The 21,092-nt window shown below is 49.8% G+C and overlaps 1 protein-coding gene across 1 annotated transcript in view; it reads left to right on the top strand.

The window, feature by feature from the left end:
- NDUFA10 (NADH:ubiquinone oxidoreductase subunit A10) overlaps positions 1-21,092 on the top strand; it is a 49,438-nt gene that overhangs the window by 2,763 nt on the left and 25,583 nt on the right. Inside the window, exons 2-8 of the mRNA XM_061189044.1 lie at positions 1,014-1,182; positions 1,929-2,144; positions 3,003-3,089; positions 5,005-5,126; positions 7,074-7,153; positions 11,047-11,101; positions 13,017-13,102. Of these exons, the coding sequence (XP_061045027.1) occupies positions 1,014-1,182; positions 1,929-2,144; positions 3,003-3,089; positions 5,005-5,126; positions 7,074-7,153; positions 11,047-11,101; positions 13,017-13,102 (815 nt within the window). The remainder of the gene's footprint in view (positions 1-1,013; positions 1,183-1,928; positions 2,145-3,002; positions 3,090-5,004; positions 5,127-7,073; positions 7,154-11,046; positions 11,102-13,016; positions 13,103-21,092) is intronic.

Below are 21,092 nucleotides of genomic sequence, written 5' to 3'. Positions count from 1 at the left end.
GCGTGTAATTGGTCTTGGAGTGTTGTTGCTTCTAGGTCCTCTCAGCAGACAGAGCAAGGACATGTGCTATACTAGCCTGTGTGTGTACCCGTATCTATGAGTGTTTCTCTCTGTGACTGTGCATCTGCAGTCAGCTACACATGAGTTCACGCTGACGTATGCGGCTCTAACCCAGTACTGCGTGGTCATTCCGGCTCCTCCCCTGGCTGATCAGTGGGGTTGTTTTGTTTTGTTTTTCAGGGATAGGGGTTGTTTGAGTTTTAGTGTGGAGAGTAGATTGGGACACTGGAGACAGGAGACGGAGCAGGCATTTGCGTTGCAGACGAGAGATGTGAGGATGTCCGCAGAATCGGTGCACGGGGGTGGGGGGGGGAGGGGCCGCTGGCCAGAGAGACTTAAGATTAGGATCAATAGGGTTTTGTGAGTGATTATGGAGTTGGAGGAAGGAGGAGGGTATCAAAGGTGACTCTTGTCTTTGTTCTGCTTGGTGGATGGTGGATGGGGAGCTTGTGAGGGGAGCAGATTGGGGTTTGGGGTGTGGATGCTGAATTTCAGTTTTAGGTCTGTTAGCTTTCAGGTACTTTCAGGACATCTAGGACATCAGGAGCTGTTTAAAGGCATGAGATAACCCGTTGCAGAGCTCAGGACAGGAACCTGCACTAGAGAAATGTTCTTTATTCCCTTCTGCCCTGTCTCCCCCTCCCCCTCCTTCCTGCCTTTCTGTCATCCATCCATCCATCCATCCATCCAGTTTTTATTGAACGTGGTAAGTGTGTCCTGTTCCAGGCCCTGAGGATTTAGCAGTGATCAAAACAAGCAATCCCCTGCCTTTACGAACTTACGTTGGGGGTGGGGCTGAGAGGCAGTAATTCAACAAATAGGTTATACAGATGTCGATGTTGGCTGTTTTGTCCCCAAGGGTCTTCTTGGCATTTGTATTTACCTAATAGCTGCTGATGCCTGCAGTGACCAGAATGCTCACGTTGTGCTGTTGTGTGATGTGTGTTTTTCAGGGAGGAATTCATACAAGTGTCCAGTGCAAGCTGCAGTACGGCCCGCTGGCATACCTGCTTGGTGAAAGAACGACCAAAAAGCTGACAGAAAAGAGCAAAGTGATAACTGTAGATGGCAACATATGCTCGGGGAAAGGCAAGCTTGCAAAAGAAATAGCAGAGAAGCTAGGTATGAACTTGCGTCCTGCAGAGTAACACAGTTTTCTCAGATATACAGTTACTTATCTGAGTTGGATTTTACTTTAATATTGAGTAGGTAGAATTGCGCCTAAGGTAGGTATTTTACACTTTTGAAATATTTACTGAAAAAGCTGTTTTTAGTCTTTCAGATTTGGAAAATTTTAGAAGTTCATTGCTGGTTGTCAGTTTGAATTGGGATTGTATCTTGACCATGTAAGCAAAGCAGTTTCCCAGGAGCAGTCTCGTTTGAACTGTGTAACAGCCCGTGAAACAGGGCTGACATTCTGCTCTCACTTACGGCCGGGCAACCTCAGTAAGAAGCTGGGTCACAGGCTGCTTATTGTAGGGCCAGGCGTCCACCCCGTTTCCCCACTCTGGAGCCCGTGTCGTCCCCGTGCCTTTCTCTAGTATTTGACAAGCCGAAGCCCAGTTGCATGCAGCGGGCACCCACGCTCAGGGGCAGCTCTCCTCAGGAGGAGTTCGTACGACGGTACAGTGGGAAATGCTGCCACGCAGCCCTGGAGCTTCATGCTGCCCTTACACACGTGCTTCAGACGTGTCGTCTTCCGTGTCTCGTGTGCTCCCTTTCACGCACCAAGAACACAGGTGTCAGGGTAACTTTCCCCAGGTCTTCGCCGACCGGCCTCAGCGATGGTGTGCAGATGCATCTCCGCCGCTCGCTGGTGGGGTGCGCCGTGCCCATAGCACGTTTTGTCCGGTTGTTTCTCTCCTCAGGCCTGAAGCACTTTCCCGAGGCAGGGATCCATTACGCAGCCAGCACCACCGGGGATGGGAAACCCCTGGACATACATCTCAGCAGCAACTGCAGTTTGGAGAAGTTTTACGATGACCCGAAAAGTAACGACGGCAACAGCTACCGCCTGCAGTCCTGGTTGTACGCCAGTCGCCTCCTGCAGTACGCGGACGCCTTGGAGCACGTGCTGAGCACAGGTGCAGTATCTGTGGTCGGGTAGCTGTCGGGCATGTGCTGCACTCGAACCCTTTTCTGAAATGCAGTCGTTTTAGGTTGCCACTCATTAGAGCTTTTTTTAAAGGGTATTTGATGAGGCAAGCTCTGGCTTTCCAATAAGATCATGGATTCTCTGAGATCCATGGTGGTGGGCGTGGGGCGGACGCCCCGGGGTCTTACTGAGCAGCTGGGATGGGGACAGGGTTGCAGTGGACATGGGGGGGGCGGGGCAGGACCTATGGTTCAAAAACGAAATTCCTTTCTCTAGTAGCCGGATGCTTTCGTCAGGGCTGAAAGAATGAAACAGAACATTGTGTCGCCAAAAACAAAAAAGTATTGTAGTTTTGAAAATGATTTCCCACTTACAAGTGCATGTATGTTCTTTTGAAAATATTTGGTTTGGAAATGGAATTGTAAATTTTTTCCCTTTCTAAAATGAAAGGGCTAGTTTTCATTGCTTTAATTACTATCTGAGTTTTGATTTTTTTTTTTTTTTAAAGTAGAGGGAAGGATTTTATTTATTTATTTATTTATTTATTTTTGGCTGTGTTGGGTCTTCGTTTCTGCGCGAGGGCTTTCTCTAGTTGCGGCAAGCGGGGGCCACTCTTCATCACGGTGCGCGGGCCTCTCACTATCGCGGCCTCTCTTGTTGCGGAGCACAGGCTCCAGACACGCAGGCTCAGTAGTTGTGGCCCACGGACCTAGTTGCTCCACGGCATGTGGGATCTTCCCAGACCAGGGCTCGAACCCGTATCCCCTGCATTGGCAGGCAGACTTTCAACCACTGCGCCACCAGGGAAGCCCTGAGTTTTGATTTTTGTTTCCATGTTTTTAAACAGGGCAAGGTGTGGTGTTGGAACGCTCCATCTACAGTGACTTTGTCTTCTTGGAGGCGATGTACCGACAAGGCTTCATCCGGAAGCAGTGTGAGTCCGGCCGGCAGGCTGGCCTTCCCGGGCGCGTGGGGTAACTTGGTAAAGGCCCTGCTAGACTCACCCTGCAGTTAGTATGCGTTTTGTGAACATCTGTTAAATAGATGAATACTGCCATTCCACAGGAAAAACCAGTTCCTTCCACCCTCTTTCCTTCCTAAATTCGTCTCTCCCTGTGAAAGCACAGTGGTGTCCAGGATCCTGAACGCACAGCTTAAGCCGAGTCTCCACACAGCCTCCCAGGAAACTTCCCTGGCTCTCCAGCCACCTTGTGGCACAGCTCCGTGGCTGTGTGACCTGTGGCTAGCTTCACGGAGCGGTCCTGTTCCCGTGCCTCCCTCACTCCTCTTCGCTGGCCCCTGTGACTGCAGCGGTCTCGTCCTTTCCTCCTCTCCTGCACGTGCTGGTCTAGTGCTTTTAGGGACACTAGCACTGGGTTGGGGGATTGTTGAAAGTCTGGCAAGTGGCCAGTGACGAGAATAAAGGCTCCTGGCTAAAGTAGCCTGGCCACGAGGAGCGAGGGAGCCCGTCTGCTTGGGGCCGGGGTGTCTGGAGCTAGGCGTGTGCCGGACAGGGCTGTGGAAAGGCCGTGTGGTCGTTCAGCCTGTGGGCATGCTCACGGCGAGCTTGGCCGCCTGGATCCAGCAGGCGGCTTGATCTGGAGCGCAGGGTACGAGCGGTCGGTTCCTGAATGGGGAGACCGAAGCCAGCCAAGGCTGACCGGCGAGGGGGCCGCCCTTGGTCTGCGGGCCCGTCCCGCTGTCTGCGCAGTCCTGGTGCCTGTGCGGAGAGCAGCCGGAACCCCGTGCTTCTGAGCCAGGCGCTGAGGCACACAGACACTCGGACAGCCTCGAGGCCAGCCAGCCAGCCTGCCTTTCCGGGGCGCGCGCTGTGTGCCGGGCTCTGCCTTAGGTGAGACGGATGTGAGGATCGGTGAGACCAGGCCCCCGCCGTCCTGGGGGCAGGGGTGGGAAAGCAGCCTAAATGCGTGGTTGCAGTGAGCGCGCTTGCTGGCTGCGCAGCCTGGTCCCCGGGTGCGGAGGGAGCGTGTCGAGAGCGTCTGACCAGTCGGGAGACGGGGTGTTGGGGGCAGCGTCCCTGAGGAGTGAGCCCTGGCTGAGCCGTTGGTGGTGCCACCACAGGAGCTCTGTGGGCAGCAGGCGCTGGCGTGGCTTGGAGGGGGCCGGTGCTGGCGGAGGGGCAGGCCGGGCCGCACTAGCAGGCCGGGCACCTTGGCCGGGACGCTTAGGTTTCTCCTGAAAGTCCTGCGGAGTCCCTGAGGGGTTTTAGGTCTGGGAGGCATGTGGTTAGGTTTGAATTTGTTTATCTGAAGGGTGCGTTCGGGGAAGGCAAGTCAAGGAAAAGGAGACCCTTGGGAGGAAGTCGGGGTTGGAGGGAGTACCGCGGGAGGGAGGCCCGTGGCGGGCAGTGGAGCAGCCTGCTGGGCTGGGTGGACCTGGGCACGGGGCGTGCATTGGCAAGCCGGCTGGTCAGCTCTGGGGGAGAGGAAGAGTGGACCCAACTGGGCCGATGGGGCCACCAGCAGAAGAGGTAAAGGTGCACCCTCACATGTGGCCAGGCACACTTCAGATCTGGCCTTTGGAAAGCTCTTAGGCCGGGGCTTAAATCCCACTGTTGGTGTAAGTTGCCTGATTTCTCTGGCCTGATTCTTTTGGTCTGTAGAGATGAGAAGCACCGCCCTGCAGGGTGGCTGTGAGTGCTGCGGTCACCGTGTGCCAGCCTCACATGTGTGCAGCCGGCGGTAACGGCCGTGACTGTTACGTGGTTCGCAGGTTGACACGTGGCTCTGAGAACCGCGTGTACCTTTGCCCTCTTATTTGAAGAGAAGTGTGCGTGTGAGGGCTGTCCGTGGACCGTCGGCTGACAGATGGTGCCTCTCTCGTGCCAGGTGTGGACCACTACAACGAGGTGAAGAAGGTCACCATTTGCGAGTACCTGCCCCCTCACGTGGTCATCTACGTCGACATGCCCGTTCCCGAGATCCAGAGCCGGATCCAGAAGAAGGGAAACGTAACTCAGCCTTTAAGTCCGAGACCACTGTCTCTTTAGGTGTCCTCGTTACGTTTAACATAGATCAGCGCTTCACACCGATACTTATAGTGGGGTGCTGTGAATTCCTGATGGCCCCTACAGGGACAGGGGCACGCACATGGGTCCCCCCGGGAGAGCGGGCACTTGTGCGATGGACGACTGAAGGAGGCCCCGGTCACTCACTGCTCTCCTCCAGTGCTCTCCGTCCCTGGTGCCATCCTGCCATTGTCCCCTGACCCTGGGTCACCTGAACCACTCTGAGGATGGGCGCAGCTCCTGACAGGACTTCCCTTTTTGTTTTCTAATGGGCTTTTCATGCCCTGTTGTTTCCTACAAGTTGAAAATAATTTCTAATATGCTTTCAGTTTACCACTCCCATATGTCGGGCCTGTCTTCCTCTCTTTCCTACTTAGTGACCCTAAAACAGTAGAGCGGTGATCTCCACACACGTTCATTTACTCTTAGGGGCGTTGAGACAGTCAGGTGCCTAGAAACCCTGCGATTTGAAGTTGGCTCTGCAGGCGTGATGCAGGATGCAGGTTAACAAGGCCCGTCTTTGCCCTTTTGACTAGTTCTTATTTGGAAAGATCCCTTCCATTTAGAGTATTTTTTCCTGGGAGGAAATGCTCTTTTTGACATTGTGATGAAAAGGTAGGCTTGCCTGTATATCTGTCATCCCAGGGCCCGTCCTCAGCGCTGGGAGTCCTGTGGGTGCTCCGTGAGTGCCTCTCTGATGGCAGGTCCTTGCCAGGGTGGCAGAGACGCTCCGGGCGTCTTTGCTGCAACTGAAAGAGGCTGTGGGTCACCCTCCTCGCTCATTTGGCAGTGAACACACGTGACACCCGTGTCTCCCTGTTGATTACCAGTCTGCACCTGTGTAAGAGTTTACTCCTAAGTGTGATGTGTAATGTAGACTCTGGAGAATATTCCATCAAGTGGCGGAAGGAGGGAACTACAAGTCAAAAGTATTTAATTATCATTCAGTGGAATAATTTTGAACACTTTTGCTTATTAGAGTGACGTTTATTGAGAAATACGAAGATATATATTTAGAATTCTCTAGATAACTCTTGATATCTGGATAGCAATATTTTAGAAACCATCTTGAGAAACAACTTAGAGCTATGAGCATTTTTATTTTTCCAGTATTCGATGAATACTGTCACCAGCTAAAATTACCGCTGTGTCTAACTAAGTAAAGGAGACATTTTATCAAAGAAACATTATGTCATTAATAGATGTGTGTTCTTATATTCCAGTGGGGAGACTAACAGTAAACAAGGAAATAAATAAGTACGGGAAATAAAGGCAAATGCCATGAAGAAAATCAAACAGGGTGACAGATAACTTAGCCTTTAGCGTTGCTAAACCGTGAGAGGTTTTCAGTACGGAAACTTGCCACTCATAATTGGAGTTTTACGTTTCTGAAATTGGCAAACGTCTTATGAAAGGGAAGTGGAGATGGAAAAGGCGGGAGAGGAGGGGGTGAGTGGTAGAAAAGCGGGGTGGGCAGAGAGTTGGCAACGGAGAAGGGTACTGCGGGTCGGTGGGGGGAGTGGGCCAGTCCCCCTCCCAGTCCCCTTGTGCGGTGTGTCATCTTGCGTCGCCCGCACTCAGGCACGGCCCAGACGGGAGGCGGGGGCCGTAACTGTAAAGGGGGTTCTTCCTGTTCCTGTTCTAAGTCCACCTCTTAGAGTCTGTGAAAGAAAGGTCATGCCGTACGTTCACCTGGGCAAGCTTCCGTGCTCTCTGCGGCGGAATGAGAACGGTTCTAACCGGTACCGAAGCCCCTCCCATCACCCCACAGTTCCTAGAGCGCCCAGCATGACTCGTTCTAGGAAAGCTGTTCGTTGACTGTCTCACATTTTCCATAAGCACAGGAAAAAGAAAAGTCCAAACGTATCACACTTCTCTGCTTTTGTTTAGCCACATGAGATGAAGATCACCTCCGCCTACCTTCAGGACATCGAGAACGCCTATAAGAGGACCTTCCTTCCCGAGATGAGGTGAACCCAGGGCACGGTGGATTGATTGATTGATTTAATTTAATTTTTTTAGATGTTTTTGATGTGGACCATTTTTAAAGTCTTTATTAAATTTGTTACAGTATTGCTTCTGTTTTATGTTTTGGTTTTTTGGCCTCGAGGCATGTGGGACCTTAGGTCCCTGACCAGGAGTCAAACCTGCACCCCCTGCATTGGTAGAGGAGGTCTTAACCACTGGGCCGCCAGGGAAGTCGCAGGGATTTATCTGACAGAAGTCCACACGTGCAGTTCCTTAGGCCCCACCAGACCAGGGGTGCTGGGCTGGTGGGGCCTAAGGAACTGCAACAAATCTTGTTGCAGTTCAGTGGATGTCGTCTGGGGAGTTTTAGTCTGACGTTTATAAGCAACAGTGACAGCAGGTATTGCAGTTTGAGTTAGTAGGTTTGGGGTTGATCTGTGTTTTTTGATTTGCTTATTTTGCCAAGACATTTTTTTGTTGTGTTTTTAGAATATTTTGATGCTGGAAGTGAGCTGAAGCTGTATTCTGTGACAGGTTTTAGGGTTAGGGAACTCATGTATTCACTCTAGGTGGCAGCTGAACGGTCCTGTTCATCACCTGGAAGGCTTGCCTGAAGGTGCTCAGTGAGTCCACACAAAACTGGGGAAAGGTCAGCCACGTCTGTACATACTTTTGAAGGATGTTCTTAAGTGGGGTCTGGGTTAAATGAAAACACCACCAGACCTTTTTCCCATTTGGTTTCTTCTCTCCCTCCTTCTTTCTTTATTGAAAGCACCGAGGGATTCGTGGTTTCATCCACTCTCTCTAGATGGTCATTATGTGGTCCGCGTGTGTGTCATGTGGAAGGGGTCATCTCCTACTGTCACTCAAGTCCAACTAAAATTAGGATGTTTAAATAATGCTGTTACTGAAGGTCTCTAGTAGTATTTGTCAGATTTTTAGAAAACGTAAGCCTCTTTTGATACCTTAAAATATTATGCTCTTGTTGTTTAAAATTTCAAAGTAACTATAAAATTGTGAATAAAAACAAAGTAACGTCTAGCAGTTTTGGAAGAAAAGTTTGATTTTAAATTGGAATGTAGTTTTTTTAGCTGTGAGCCTTGAGGCTTATAGTATCTCTGCTTGCTTGTGATAAGCGTTTCTCTCACAGACAGTGGAAACAACAGGGCGGACTGTAGGTCGTACTGCTCTGTTTTCAAGGCCAGAAGTGCAGAAAAAATGTCAGTTTTGTAAATCTTGTCAAGGGGAATATATAGAGCTATGAGAATAAACAGAGATAGTTGACCCTAGGTTTTCAGTTCCAAAGATTCCTCTTGGAGATCTTCTGGCTACAAAACCACCACCGAGACAAGGCTGCCCAGCAAGTTCTCAAATAGGACTTTCAGCTGTAACATCAGGAGAGTAAAGGCTAGATTGAACTTGCAGATGGGGTGGGATTTTTCTTGTACCTGGCAGTTATTTTCCAGAACTTACCCTCAGGGCTTCCTGATCATGAAATGTTTAGCAGCGATTCTAAGTATCCATTGCTTCATTGGGCGCTCCGTCCTTGAGCTGTGTTGGGAGTCAGCTCGTGGCGTCTCCAAGGTTCAGCGCTCCCGAGGGGCCACTCTCCGTCGTGCTGGAGATCAGACAGCTTCCTCCTCAGCTGGTGAATCCAGCCCAGCACGTTGCCCTCTGGTGACTGCTGAATCCCAGCGTGGAGCGAACGGTTTTTCACACCCTCACCGATCAGGGCAGCCAGTCAGACGTTCAGCTCTGTTTTCACCTCCCTGCCTCGGTGGTCGGGTGCGGGCCTTGTGGGTCGCCGCATGGTTTGGAAGCCGGGGCTCGCTGGTGACGGACTGGTAGTCCCTAAGGGTGGGTTTTTACTGGCTCTCGGTCTCCGCTGGACGGTGGTGCCGCACGCTGGGTCACCCCGCTGGGGTCAGTCTGGGGAGGTTGGTGGTGTCACCGTAACAGTGCAGATGTTGTGCCTTCCAGCTGATTCCCGGGCTTGGAACGGCAGCTTTCTCGGCAGCATCATTACCCGCACGTCATTCTGAGAAACCTCGCGGGTGGGGTGAGCTTCCTGCGTTGTGGTGTGCGGGGCCCTCGTTGGGAGGCGCCCCTGAGGACGTGAGGTGCGCCGGTCATTTGCACCGGGGCCTTTGCGGCCTCTGCTGGTGCCTCGTGTCAGGGCCCCTCACTCTCCTAAGAAGCAGGTCGCACTTTGGAGGGAGAGGCTTCTCTGGCGTCTTCGCAGGTTGGGCTGATCTGGATGTTTTTCAGTGCCACGGGCTTAGTTAGGTCACAGTCGCTCAGGAGTGCGTTGTGAAACGGACCTCTGTTTCTGCCGAGTGGACTTCCCAGAGTCCCAGGTTGGCTTCTTTCTCTCTTTGTCCCCAGCCTCAGCCACCTGAGAGGGGAAAGTGCAGCCAAGGGTCTGGCTCTGTGTGTGGAGCCGAACCTGTCGGGCCATGGAGTCGGGCCTCCACTCCGAGAGGCTGCGCTGCTGTCCTTTTGTGTCCGTCTCTCTCCTTGCAGACTCACCCCCGGTCGGGCCCCTCAGGCCTGAACGCTGGCTTCTACTTTGATAAGCAGTGAGCAAACCAGAGGAAATAAAGAACAGGGGCTTTTTGTTGATGTTTGTTTGCTTCTCACACGACACATGGAGCGCGAGACTGTGACTTCAGAACACGTTTATTTTGAGGTGATGCGTTTATGCACCTGGAAAGAGGGAGCTCCACGCTGTTTATTTTGAGGTGATGCGTTTATGCACCTGGAAAGAGGAAGCTCCACGCTGTTCATGACGGCGTTACGGGCCGTCCTGTGCGCTGCCACCCGACACTGCACAGGCGCCAGGCTTCCCGCCTGGAACCGCTTTGCAGGAAGGTTGCGTGGAGCCCTGCTTCCAGTAGTTTGTATCGTAGGAGCTGGATGTGGGCACATGCACGGGGGGACCGGGTGTTCTTGGAGTGTTGACCCTGGTGTAGATGCAGCTCCCGTCAGTAGGGGGCACTCTGGTGTAAAGATGCCTGAATGAGAAGATGCCCCCAGTTCATGGGAGCGGTGGTCCAGCCTCGCCTTTCTGCTGTACCCTCCTGGAAGCGGGCGGGGAGGGGGGTGTCAAACGTTTCCGCAGAGACAGGCTCTCCAGCGGGCCTCTCTGAAGCGTCCCTTGGGTTGGTCTGGAGGCGGTGGCGGAGGCAGGGCCACACTGACTAGGAGGCGGGTTTAAGGCTTCGCCTGGCTGGGCAGCCAGGTCTCCAGACAGCAGTAGATGTGGTGAGGAAATGGGCAGAAGTGCAGGAAGCTCACTCCACTGTCCCCCTTTTTGGGACCCAGCGTGACTTTTCAGTGTCCAGACTAAGGACCTGGACGAAGGGAACCGCGTTGCTGCTGTCCTGTTGCGTAGTTTGGTTGAAAGAGGTTACTTTGAGGGTTTCATTTGTCTCTGAAATTCCAGCAGCTCAAGTAATGTGCCCCTCCCATCCCCCCTCTGGCTCCGCGACCCCCACCCCCCAAACACCACTTAGCTGCTCTCTGTGCGTCTGTCCCACTCAGGCCCGGGCTCCCCTGTACCTTCCTGTAGCGAGTGCTGCAGCTGGAGATGGTTTGTGCGGCAGCAGAGATGACTCGTGTCCCTGCCCCCTGTAGACGCTGGCCTCATGCCCATGCAGTGGGGGGCGGTCCAGTCAGAGGGGAAGTCAGGAAACAGACCTGCAGCTGTCACCGTCCAGCCTCGAGCATGTCCCTGCTTCTGACTTTCCCTCCTTAGCTGGTCATGCCCTGTGAGCCAGTTCAGAGAGTGTAGAGTGTTGATATTTAGAGTGGGAGCCTTGATGTCATGTATTCATTTGTACAGTAACGTCCACGCGGAAAATTTACATGAATGTCATCTTGTTTTCTCTTACAGTGAAAAATGTGAGGTTTTACAGTACAGTGCAAGGGAAGCTCAAGATGCAGAAAAGGTAAGAAAACGGCTGAAAAATTTGTAATTATTCTTAAATTTAATTCATGTGTAAGGTTTTTACAAATCAGGTAATGAGTTCAGCTCCTACTGGTCTTAGAAGCGTCTGTGTTTTATAATCTAAAAGAAGTACTGAGCCAACCCTTCACATTCCCCTGGTCATGAGATTTTGATTTTCTTTTAAATTATTCGGCTTCTAGAATCTTAAAATTATGGAATGGTGAAGATACAAAGAACCTTAGGTTATCTGGACTAACATTTTTGTTAAACAGATGGTAAAATTGAAAGTTGGATTAGTTAACAGGAAAGACTTATTAAGACTGTTGACCTTTGAACTACATGGGTTTGAACCGTGCGTGTCCGCTCATACGTGGATTTTTTTCAGTAGTAAATCCTACAGCACTGCACGGTCTTCAGTTTTCAGTAATAAGCACCCTGGTGCTACAGGGCACCGCGGATGTGCAGGGACCACTATCCACGCACAAGGAGGGCCGCCTCCAAGTTGTACTCGGGCTTTTGACCGCGTGGGGCATGTTGTTCAGCAGCCAGCTGTGTGAAGATGCCAGCTTTCCCCAAACTCGTGGGTGCGTTTGCGAAAGTCAGGTCAGCCTCTGCGACTTTCAGGAGAACTTAGCGAGTAATAACCAAAAGTTTTGAGAAAGAATACCATTTTCCTGCCCAAGTATGAAAACATATTACAAAAGTATGTTAATTAAGGCACTGTGGTATTAATACAAGGATTAATAAATAGCTTAATGGAACAGAACAGCGTCCAGAAACAGGTGCATATGTGTGCTCATGTGTGTTTGTGACTTTAGCTTGGAAAAGTCAGTACCTTAAAGGATGATAAAAAACAAAGTAGAGGAAAATAGATTATTTCTTAAATGGTATTGAGGCAAATGACCATCCGTTAGGTTAAAGAAGAAAGGCCCGTATTTTATGTTATATATTAAGCATAAATTACTAAAAACACAAAACAAAAGGTGTAAAAAATCTAGAAGAAAATGCAGGTTTTATGACCTGGGGTTGGGGTGTAGGTGGTGACAGCAGACAGAAAGCTTTGCAAAGCGGTTGGCTGCTTTGATGACAGCACAGCCCTCAGCTGCCTCCTGGCTGGGGAGAGAGGGGGAGAGAGGTGGAGGGGATAGGCCTCTCTGCTCCAGGACGGGAGACCCGCAGTCAAGTCCGGCTCTGGGCCCAGCCCTGACAGTTCTTTTAGGCTTGGTTCTTTCTACCTGGACCAATTAAGTTGCATTTCATTTCCTTCCAGCCTCCTTCTTCTGCGATGTTGATTTTTGTTTGTCTTCAGGTAATTTTTATTCCTTTGACAGACCGTTTCCATGGCATGTGCCTGAGCAGAAGAGTCATACATTTTCTCGGAGACTCTGGGTTATTGTTTGTGTTCATAACTGAAGGTGCTCCAATTCTTGAAAGCTAAAGAGAGGTCCCCAAGTTTGGTGTGTTTTGGGGGAGAATGCGTCTGGAAAGGCTACCCCGCTGGGAGGTCAGGCTGTACAGACCGCAGGCTTTGGGGCTGAGGAACTTGGATTATTGGAGCTCTCTAGGAAATGTATTTATTGTCTAGTCCTGTTGTTGTTTTGAGTGGCTGAATCTTGCCTTCTGGAATAAAGTTGCATGGGAGGAAATGGGGAGTCTGTGAGGAATGCTGATTTTCCTCCCTCATCTTGATTCTTCTGCACCTGCTCCTTTTCTCCCAGCCTGCCAGGTGGTTTCCACAGCACCCCGGTGTCAGCTGGGCCAGGTGCCCACACTAGGCGTCGTCACTCGGCCCCCACTTCACAGAAGGCTGTCTGCCCAACTTCCTTTCTTTTTGACTGTCACGGTGCGATTCTCCCTGCCAGGTATTTGTGGTTTGTCATGCACTGAATGTTGTCTCATTAAATGCCTCTGTCCAGGTGATCGAGGATATTGAGTATCTGGAGTACGAGAAAGGCCCGTGGCTGGACCAGGACGACCGCACTTTCCACAGTCTGAGGATGCGGTGAGTCTGCCGGAGCTGGGCGTTGCCGGGATGGGGTGGGGCTGGTTCCAGTGTGGCGCGTTGCCTGCTGTAGGAGCTTACAGAATTTTGGAGTAACTGTGTTGCAGGTTGCCAGATACTGAGGCGTATTTCCTATTCCCTTCCAAACAGGCTCTGGCTTTCTCTGATCTGACAGTGAATTGATTGATTGCCATTATTAATTCAACAAATATTTTGCTTGCACCCTGTGCCAGGCAGTGTTCCAGATTTAGGGAATATAGTGTCAAATAAAAGTCCTGCTGTCACTGAATCAGTAGAGCCATATGGGTGCTAAAGGCCGGGGAGAAAGGTAACCCTGAGGAATGGGGCAGCGGGTGGCTGGGGTGAGTGACCGAGGGCGCTCTGGGGAAGGCTCGGAGGCCTCTCTTCTGAGGAGACCCGAGTGTGCGAGGACTGGGCCCCGCAGTGTCTTGGGTGAGCGCGGGGCAGGGGTGCCAGCGGGTGGAGAGGTCCTGAGACAGGAGCCGCTGCGGCTGGAGCCAGGGAGGCCGTGGTGAACGTGGGGGTGGGGGAGGCCACGGGGGGGAGGCCGCGGGGGGAGGCCGCGGAGGGGAGGCCAAGGGGGGGAGGCCGCGGAGGGGAGGCCACGGGGGGGGAGGCCACGGGGGGAGGCCACGGCAGAAGGGAACATGCTGAGTGAGCTACTTTGTTCACGAGAGACGCAGGAACACGTGGGCAGTATTTTGCCCAGAAAGCCCGTTAGACACTCAGTGCGCAGAACTTGTGCTGGGTGCTGGTCACACAGCGCCCTCTGCTTTAGTACCTACTCGGGTCCCAGCCTCCCAGCAAGGAGGCAGGTGCTCACCGTGGTCACGCTGTCCCTGGTGCGTGGGGCTTGGTGCTCCAGCCCAGGGAGACGGCGGTGCAGGCCTGCTCTGCTCGCAGCAGTGGGCAAGTTCTGTAGGCTTACGAGCTGTGCTTCTGCAGAAGCGTTCCAGGCAGAGAAGACAGCTCCGACCCAGGAAACGTCACTTTCCTGTGAGCATAGGTGACTGCCCCTGTGCTGGAGGGACCCGGGGAGCCGACCCCCGTTGTGCCCCAGGGGCGGGGGCCTGGCGGAGGCTCGCATCGGCCTGCGCTGCTGGCACCCGGGCTCAGGCGGTGGCGGGGCTGGGTCAGTGCTGGGGAACAGACGTCTGTGTGACCCTCGCGTGGCCTTCTGCCTGGGTGACCGCTCTGCCGTCAGCCCATCGGGTGAGCGCCACGGAGCTGGTCCGCTGGCCTTCCGCGGTGCAGGGCGCTTTGCTAGGTCAGTTTTTCTCTCAATAGCGAACGCACTTGTTTTTTTCCACTTGGACGCATCCTAATATGAGCATGTATGGAAAATGGACTGCCATTAGTTTTCCATATCCTGTGCTTGAAAGTGAATAATTTTTCCTTTTGAACCTATTGATTTAGTTGTTAAAACTAAGACTTAAAATTTTATTCATTTTTCATAGCTTTTGTTGTGTGTTTTAAGGTGGAAGAAATCGCATGTTTTGTACCAATGAGAGAGGTCCTGTGGCTGGGCTGGGGGTATGGATGCCGAGAGACAGGAGAGGCCCCGGAGGAGGGCGTGGGCTGGTGCACTGGTGGCCAGTCCCTGCTTCCCACGCCGGCGCCGGGCAGGCGGGGACTGGGCGGGGCTTAGGGAGGTGGGTCTGAGCCATGCGCGCCTGGAGCTTCTCTTCAGCTGGCTTCTGTCTTCGTGGTGAAATGAGAGACGGGTCATCAGCCCAGAGCGGCCTTGAGGGCGGGAGGGGCCGTGCTGCAGGTTTGAGGAGGGAGGAGAAGGTCCAGAACGCTGCCCAGGCCCGTGGGGAGGACCGGACGGGGAAGGAGCTGTGGGCAGCGGCCGGGGACGGGGGGACATGGTCGTGGAGGTACAGTTGCGGTGAGGCAGAGCTCTGCATGCGAACGAGGTCGGGGTTTGCCCGGTGGGTGTGAGCGGGCAGGAGAGCGGAGAGTGAGTGTGATGATGAAGAATTTAACCTGGGGAGGAGCACTGAAAAGAGACTGGGATCTAGAGGGCTGGAGGTCGGAGTCACAGCCACTCGTAGAAGAGGGTTAGGACGCAGAAGTCCAGGGCGGAGCCAGATCTCCTACGGTTCTGCCACCACAGGAGCCAGTGTCAGGGTTTAGTGCAGGCTCTTCCAGCCTTTTGTAAAGTGTTGGTGTGCTCACATATTTCTAAATAAAAATTACCTTGCCTTGTGTCTTTGTATTGTAGCTTCTAATATGAGCCTATCCCTGTCTTGTTAATGTTTAAAACTCGATGTTTTAATGGCTGCTCATGCTGCATAAACCCATTGACTGGTGCCGGTCGGGGTTGGCAGACCATGGTCTGTGGGCCCACCCAGGCCTCAGCTGCTAAGAACGGTCCTTACATTTTTAAAAGGCTGTAGGAAGAAGTACATATGTGAAGCCGTACGTAGCCCTCTCAGGCTGAAATCTTTTCTGTCTGGCCCTTTACAGAAAAAGTTGTTGACCTCTGCGATACAGGCGTAATCCATTTACAGTTTCTTTAATATCAGTCTTTTGGGTTATTCCCATTTCTTCATCATCGTAATAACAGTAATGAACATAGTGTACTTATTTTTGTTCCATTTCAGGTTACTCTCTTAAGGTATAAAAGTGGAATTACCGGGTCAGATTATATGAACACATTTTGCAACTATTGGTGTGTTGTGAAATTGTTCTCCAGAAGATGTGTACCAGCTTGCACACTTGAACTGGTCTTCTGAAAGCCCTTATTAAAACAGAATAGTTAAAACAAGAAGCAAACAAAAACTTGTGATTTTCATATCAAAGGAAAGCATTTGCTTTATTTTTGCATTTCATAAACACTGAACTTCAAACAGGTGTATTTTTATTGGCTATTTATTTGTCCTTTGTGAATTTTTTCTTCATGTTTATTGATCTTTTTAAAGCACCAGCTCTTTGTTGTATTGATTTTCTCTGTTGTTTTCTTACTTTCCGTTTCATTGACATCGACTCCAATTTTTATTGCTACTTTTTTTAACCTGTTTCCTTTAGGCTTCAATTGCTCTTCTTTCTAGTTTCCTAAGGTAGAAGCTTAGATGATTGATTTTGGAACTTTCTTCTTTTCTAATATATGCATTCGATGCTATAAATTTCCCTCTAGTTTAATTCCATAGTGGTCTTAGAACATACTTTGTATGATTTTCTGCTCTTTTACCTTTGTTAAGACGTTTCATATGGTCAGCAATGTTTTCTGTCTTGAATAGTGTTCTGGCTGAGCGTGAGAAGAGTGTGTACTCTGCTGTCGTCAAATGGCGTGTTCTACAAATGTCAGTGAGATTGCGCTGATTGGTGCTGATGTTCAGGTCATCCATGTCCTTACTGCTTTTCTGTTTGCTGGATCTGTCCGTTCCTGAAGGAGAGTGTTGAAATCTTTAACTACAGTGGCAGATTTGTCTGTTTCTCCTTTGAGTTTTATTCGTTTTTGCCTCATTGTATTTTGGTGCTCTGTAAGTTGCATACGTGTTTAGGATTGTTAAGTCTTCTTGGACAACTGACCTCTTTATCCTTACACAGTGCCCCTCTTCATTCCTGATCCTTTTCTTGTTCTGAAGTCTGCTTTGTCTGAAATTAATGTATCTGTTCCAGCTTTCACTTAGTCTAGGAATGGTGTATCTTTTTCCATCCCTTTACTTTTAGCCTGAGTCTTTGGATTGATTTCAGGTGGGTTTCTTATAGACGGCATATAGTTGGTCTTATTTTTTTAATCAACTCTGTCAGTCTCCATCTTTTAATTGGTATATTTGGATAGTTCACATTTAAAGTGGCTCTTGATATATTTGGATTAAGTTTTACCATGTTTGTCATCTTTTTCTATTGGTTGCATTTGTTCTTGTTTTCTTCCCCTGCCCCTTTTTTCTACCTTTTCTGGTTTTAATTGGGCATTCTGTATGATTCCATTTTATCTTTTCTCTTAGCACATCTGTTGTACTCTGTAAAAATTTGTTATCGTTGTTGTAGTTTCCAGTTCACGTCTGCCTGCTTTCAGGTGGCGATACCACTTCACGGCTGGGGCAGATTCTTCCCTCCATCCCTTATGGCGTTGCTGTCGTTCATTCCACTCTCTGTGTGCTCTAATCACCCATATGTTGTTGTTACTGTTATTCCAGGACAAGCAATTGATTTTCATTTTTCTCAGCTTCCTTTGTTGTAAGGACTAGAGAGATGGTTTCCAGGCTATTTCCTTGTTGGAGCTGAACCTGGAGTCCCTCTTTGTTTTTTAAAGCTTAGTGGTTGACTTTGTTTTTTGTCAGATACTTACATATGTATATGTGTTTGTAAATTTACCTAAATGATATTATGTACTATTTCGTTCTGAACCTTGTTTAGAAAAAAAAAATCTTTACAGGCAGACTTGAGAGAGAACGCAGGTTGGTTCCAGACCACCACAGTAAAGCAAGTCTCACAGTAAAGCAAGTCACAGGAACTTTTTGGTTTCCCAGCGCATATAAAAGTTATGTTTACACCAAACCGTAGTCTATTAGGTGTGCAGTAGCATTATGTCTAAAAAAATGTACATACCTTAATTAAAAAATACTTCATTGCTAAAAAATCGGAACCACCATCTGACAACGCAGGGTTGCCACATACCTCCAGCTTGTGAGAGACGCCGCGCGTGCGCGGTGTGGTAGAGCAGAGCACGCGAGGTGAGGCCTGCCTGAACTGCTGCGTGGTGTTCTCCCTCCGCTGAGAGCTCGAGGCGTCAGCTCGATCACAGGCACACAGTCACGCGACACTGTGTCTGGGAGGTGTCTGAGAAACGTTTCCTGAGCCCACAGCACTCCGCCCGGTGGAGGCTCCCGTCCTCTTGCAGGTGGGGGACCGGGCCTCCAAGAGCACTGCCCCGCGGAGGCCCTGGAGCCGTGGTGGGCCACGCAGCCCGCAGCTCGCCGCGCCCTCCTGCGGTCTCCGTTGTGCCCTCCCTCCTATCTCGGCCTCGGCTGGAGTCCGAGTGGGGTCGTTGCTTCCTCCCCTGGGGTCATCTGCTTGAACCCTCCTTCTCCCTACTGCCCCCTCACCTTCCCCTGGGTCCCGCCCTCAGGGTGGTGCTGGTCTCCGGTGACTCTTCTTCTTTGGGGTTTGATCTCCGCTCCTTGGTTAGTTATTTCTTCACCCCACCCGTCCCCTGTGCCTACGCCCGCCAGGTTAATTTTCATAAAATGTCACAGTGACCCTGTTCTTTCTTTACTCAGAATCCTTCAGTGGCATATCTTGGTTTAGGCATGAATCCAAGTTTCATTTCCTAGAATTAATTCAGAGTCCTAATCATCTGGTTCTACCTCTTCCACCAGGATACAGACAGTCTCCTGAATCCGTTACCTCCCCCTCTGCCCAGTAATTACCCAAAGATCTGAGCATTCTCCTAAGCCTCGCTCTGTTCACCTTCTTTTCTACTTGAACCCTTCTCTTAACTTTTCCGGCTGTCGTTTTATGTGGATTTATATGTGATTCTTGTTAGTATTAGCTACTGCGGGGCAGAGTACGTGAAAAACATACAAAAAGGTGACTGTCCTGGCACCCTGACATCTTGCTGAGACTGGGCAATGTGGGATGACTTTTCCACTCCTTCCACGGGTAGTAAGTACAGTGTAATTTCTAAAGGTACTCTGGAATGTGTATTAGTTAGATGCTAGACCATGTCCAAAGTTCACGTCTTAAGATCATAATCTTATTAGTTATTCGGTTATGTTGATATCAGAGCATGGAGAGGGAGCCTGTCATTCCCTCACAGTTTACAAATTACAGCATTCAATTGTTTTAATTATTTTTGAAATAAATGGTATTGTTCTTTCCTTCTCCCAGTTTTTTGCTCCTCTGCCTCCCAAGGATATTTCATAATGGTTTACAATGGTAATTGTGTTTATTTTCATTTAAGTACCATTTCTTAATTTGGGAGACTCAAGTGAAAATTATGACCATTTTCTAAGATAATTATGGTAAACATGCCATTTACCAGTTATACTCATTTTGTCTAGAACCTGACCAAATTATTGGTTTAGGACATTTTTGTACCATCTCCGAACGTGTGTGGTGTATAATTATGTGCGTGTGAGTGCTTATTTCCCAACCTTGATAGCATTTTGTGTTCGTATCCGTAATCCATAGCTGACCGGCGCCGCCCTGGTGGTTTCATCCTCGTGCTGGAGACTTGTTACCAGTCAGGCCTCCACTGCGCCCACCTTCCTCCCGCCCTCCAGAGCCTGGGCTCCCCTCTCGCCCTTGCTGCTTCATCACTGCGACTTGTGTTTCTAAGACTCCTGGAGGATGGCTTTCTAACAGGAAATTCCAGTGCTACAAAAACTGCAGGGTATGAGTTTGGTATCAGAAGTATAGGGTTTCAAGCCGAACTTTGCAATTCAGGAGAAACTAAAGAATATGCTTTGGACATGTTTTAGGAGAAAGTATAAGCATTCTGTTAATTGGGAAACAGTTCGAGTCATAAGTCATAGTTTACTATTTTTTTTTTTTCTTTCTCTTCTTGGCCTCACCCTTTTGTTTTGGAATTATGTGGCAGAGCGCCTCGTTTTGTGGACCACACTGTAGGGCGCTCTGTCTTCTTACGGGGGCTCTTTGGCCTGTGATGTGAAGAGCGTGTGCTCGGGTTTGGAATCTCCTTAATTAAACTAAGTGCTCTGTGAACAGAATGTTTCCTTTCACCGCTGCTTGCTCCTGAGTCATAAAAGGCTTCCTGTTGTCTTCGTTCCTCCCTTATCTTCAATCTGGAATGTGTCTGTAGTTTTTGGAGGCTGAGATTTGGGGTTTACTGGACACGGGACACACGGGCTCTTCTTGGTCATCGTTTAAGCTGGTAGTCAGAAAGTGAAGGAGCAGTTTGTCCAAGTTTGAGTAAGTGGTAGAACAGTCACTGTAGATTATTTTTTTAATCTTCAAAAGCAGTTTGAAGATGTTTGTTCAAAGACACACCCATTTTGAAAGGGGGGGAGGGTCGTGTGTAAACTGTAATTCTGCCAAATTACGCATAGATGGCGCTGTTGCTGTGTATATTACACACAAGCCCCTGGGCCAGTCTGTGCATTCCAGTTCTTCAGGGTGGTTTTAGGTTTTTCAAACCACAGAGGAAATCAAATCATACCCCACTTTGATATTTATTAACATTTAAAAATATAAACTTCATTTTTAGTTGAAATTGTTTGTGGTGAGATCACTTTAAAAATTATCCTTGCTGTAGTAAGTATAGAATGATTCTATTTGTGTTAAATATGTACTTTACTTTATTGATACATGCTGACGAAAGGTATTCTATAACCTACTTACGGTTAAAACTGAGAAAAAATTCTCATGTTTTGAGTGTGTACGTTATAGCCACATGCAGGATGTCGCAGCAGTGCTTGCTTGGAGCGATGTTTGGTTATTGGGTTACTAGTTGTCATACGAGTGACACAGACACAGCGTTTACGGTGGCCCTGGGATGTGCCTGTGCCTCCTGTTCAGTCACATCCACCCTGTCGCAGGTTCTCAGTGCTCTGGTCCTCGATGGGAGAGGGCCGAGCGTCCCGGGCTTGGGCTGGGACCAGGCGGCTCTGACTGCGGCTGAGTCTGCCCAGGGTGCAGGGGACAGGCCTGGGCGTGTCCTCACAACGCGGCTGAGAGCCAGATCCATTTAAAGAGCTTCCGTTTGGGCCATTACAGACAGAAACGTCTTCTGCCATTATAAGTCATTAATGGGAAAGGGGCCATTTAAAATAATCATTTTCTTTGTTTTGAGCCCTTAAGAAAGGAAACTTTATTTTAACATTTTTTCCTAAAAGCACTCAAAATGCTTTTTATCTTCAAGTATAGTGGTTATATTCAGACTAAATTTAATTTAAAATAAGCAAGTTATAATAAAGTATAAATATTTTAGCATTCAAAATAAAATGGTGAAGCAAGGAGTGTGTCCTCTCCTGTGTGTTTCTCGGTGCCAAGAAAA

Source organism: Eubalaena glacialis, chromosome 1 (assembly GCF_028564815.1).
Source record: "Eubalaena glacialis isolate mEubGla1 chromosome 1, mEubGla1.1.hap2.+ XY, whole genome shotgun sequence".
Lineage (NCBI taxonomy): Eukaryota > Metazoa > Chordata > Mammalia > Artiodactyla > Balaenidae > Eubalaena > Eubalaena glacialis.
The sequence above is the reverse complement of the archived record's forward strand: the minus strand, read 5'-3'. Positions and strand labels throughout refer to the sequence as shown.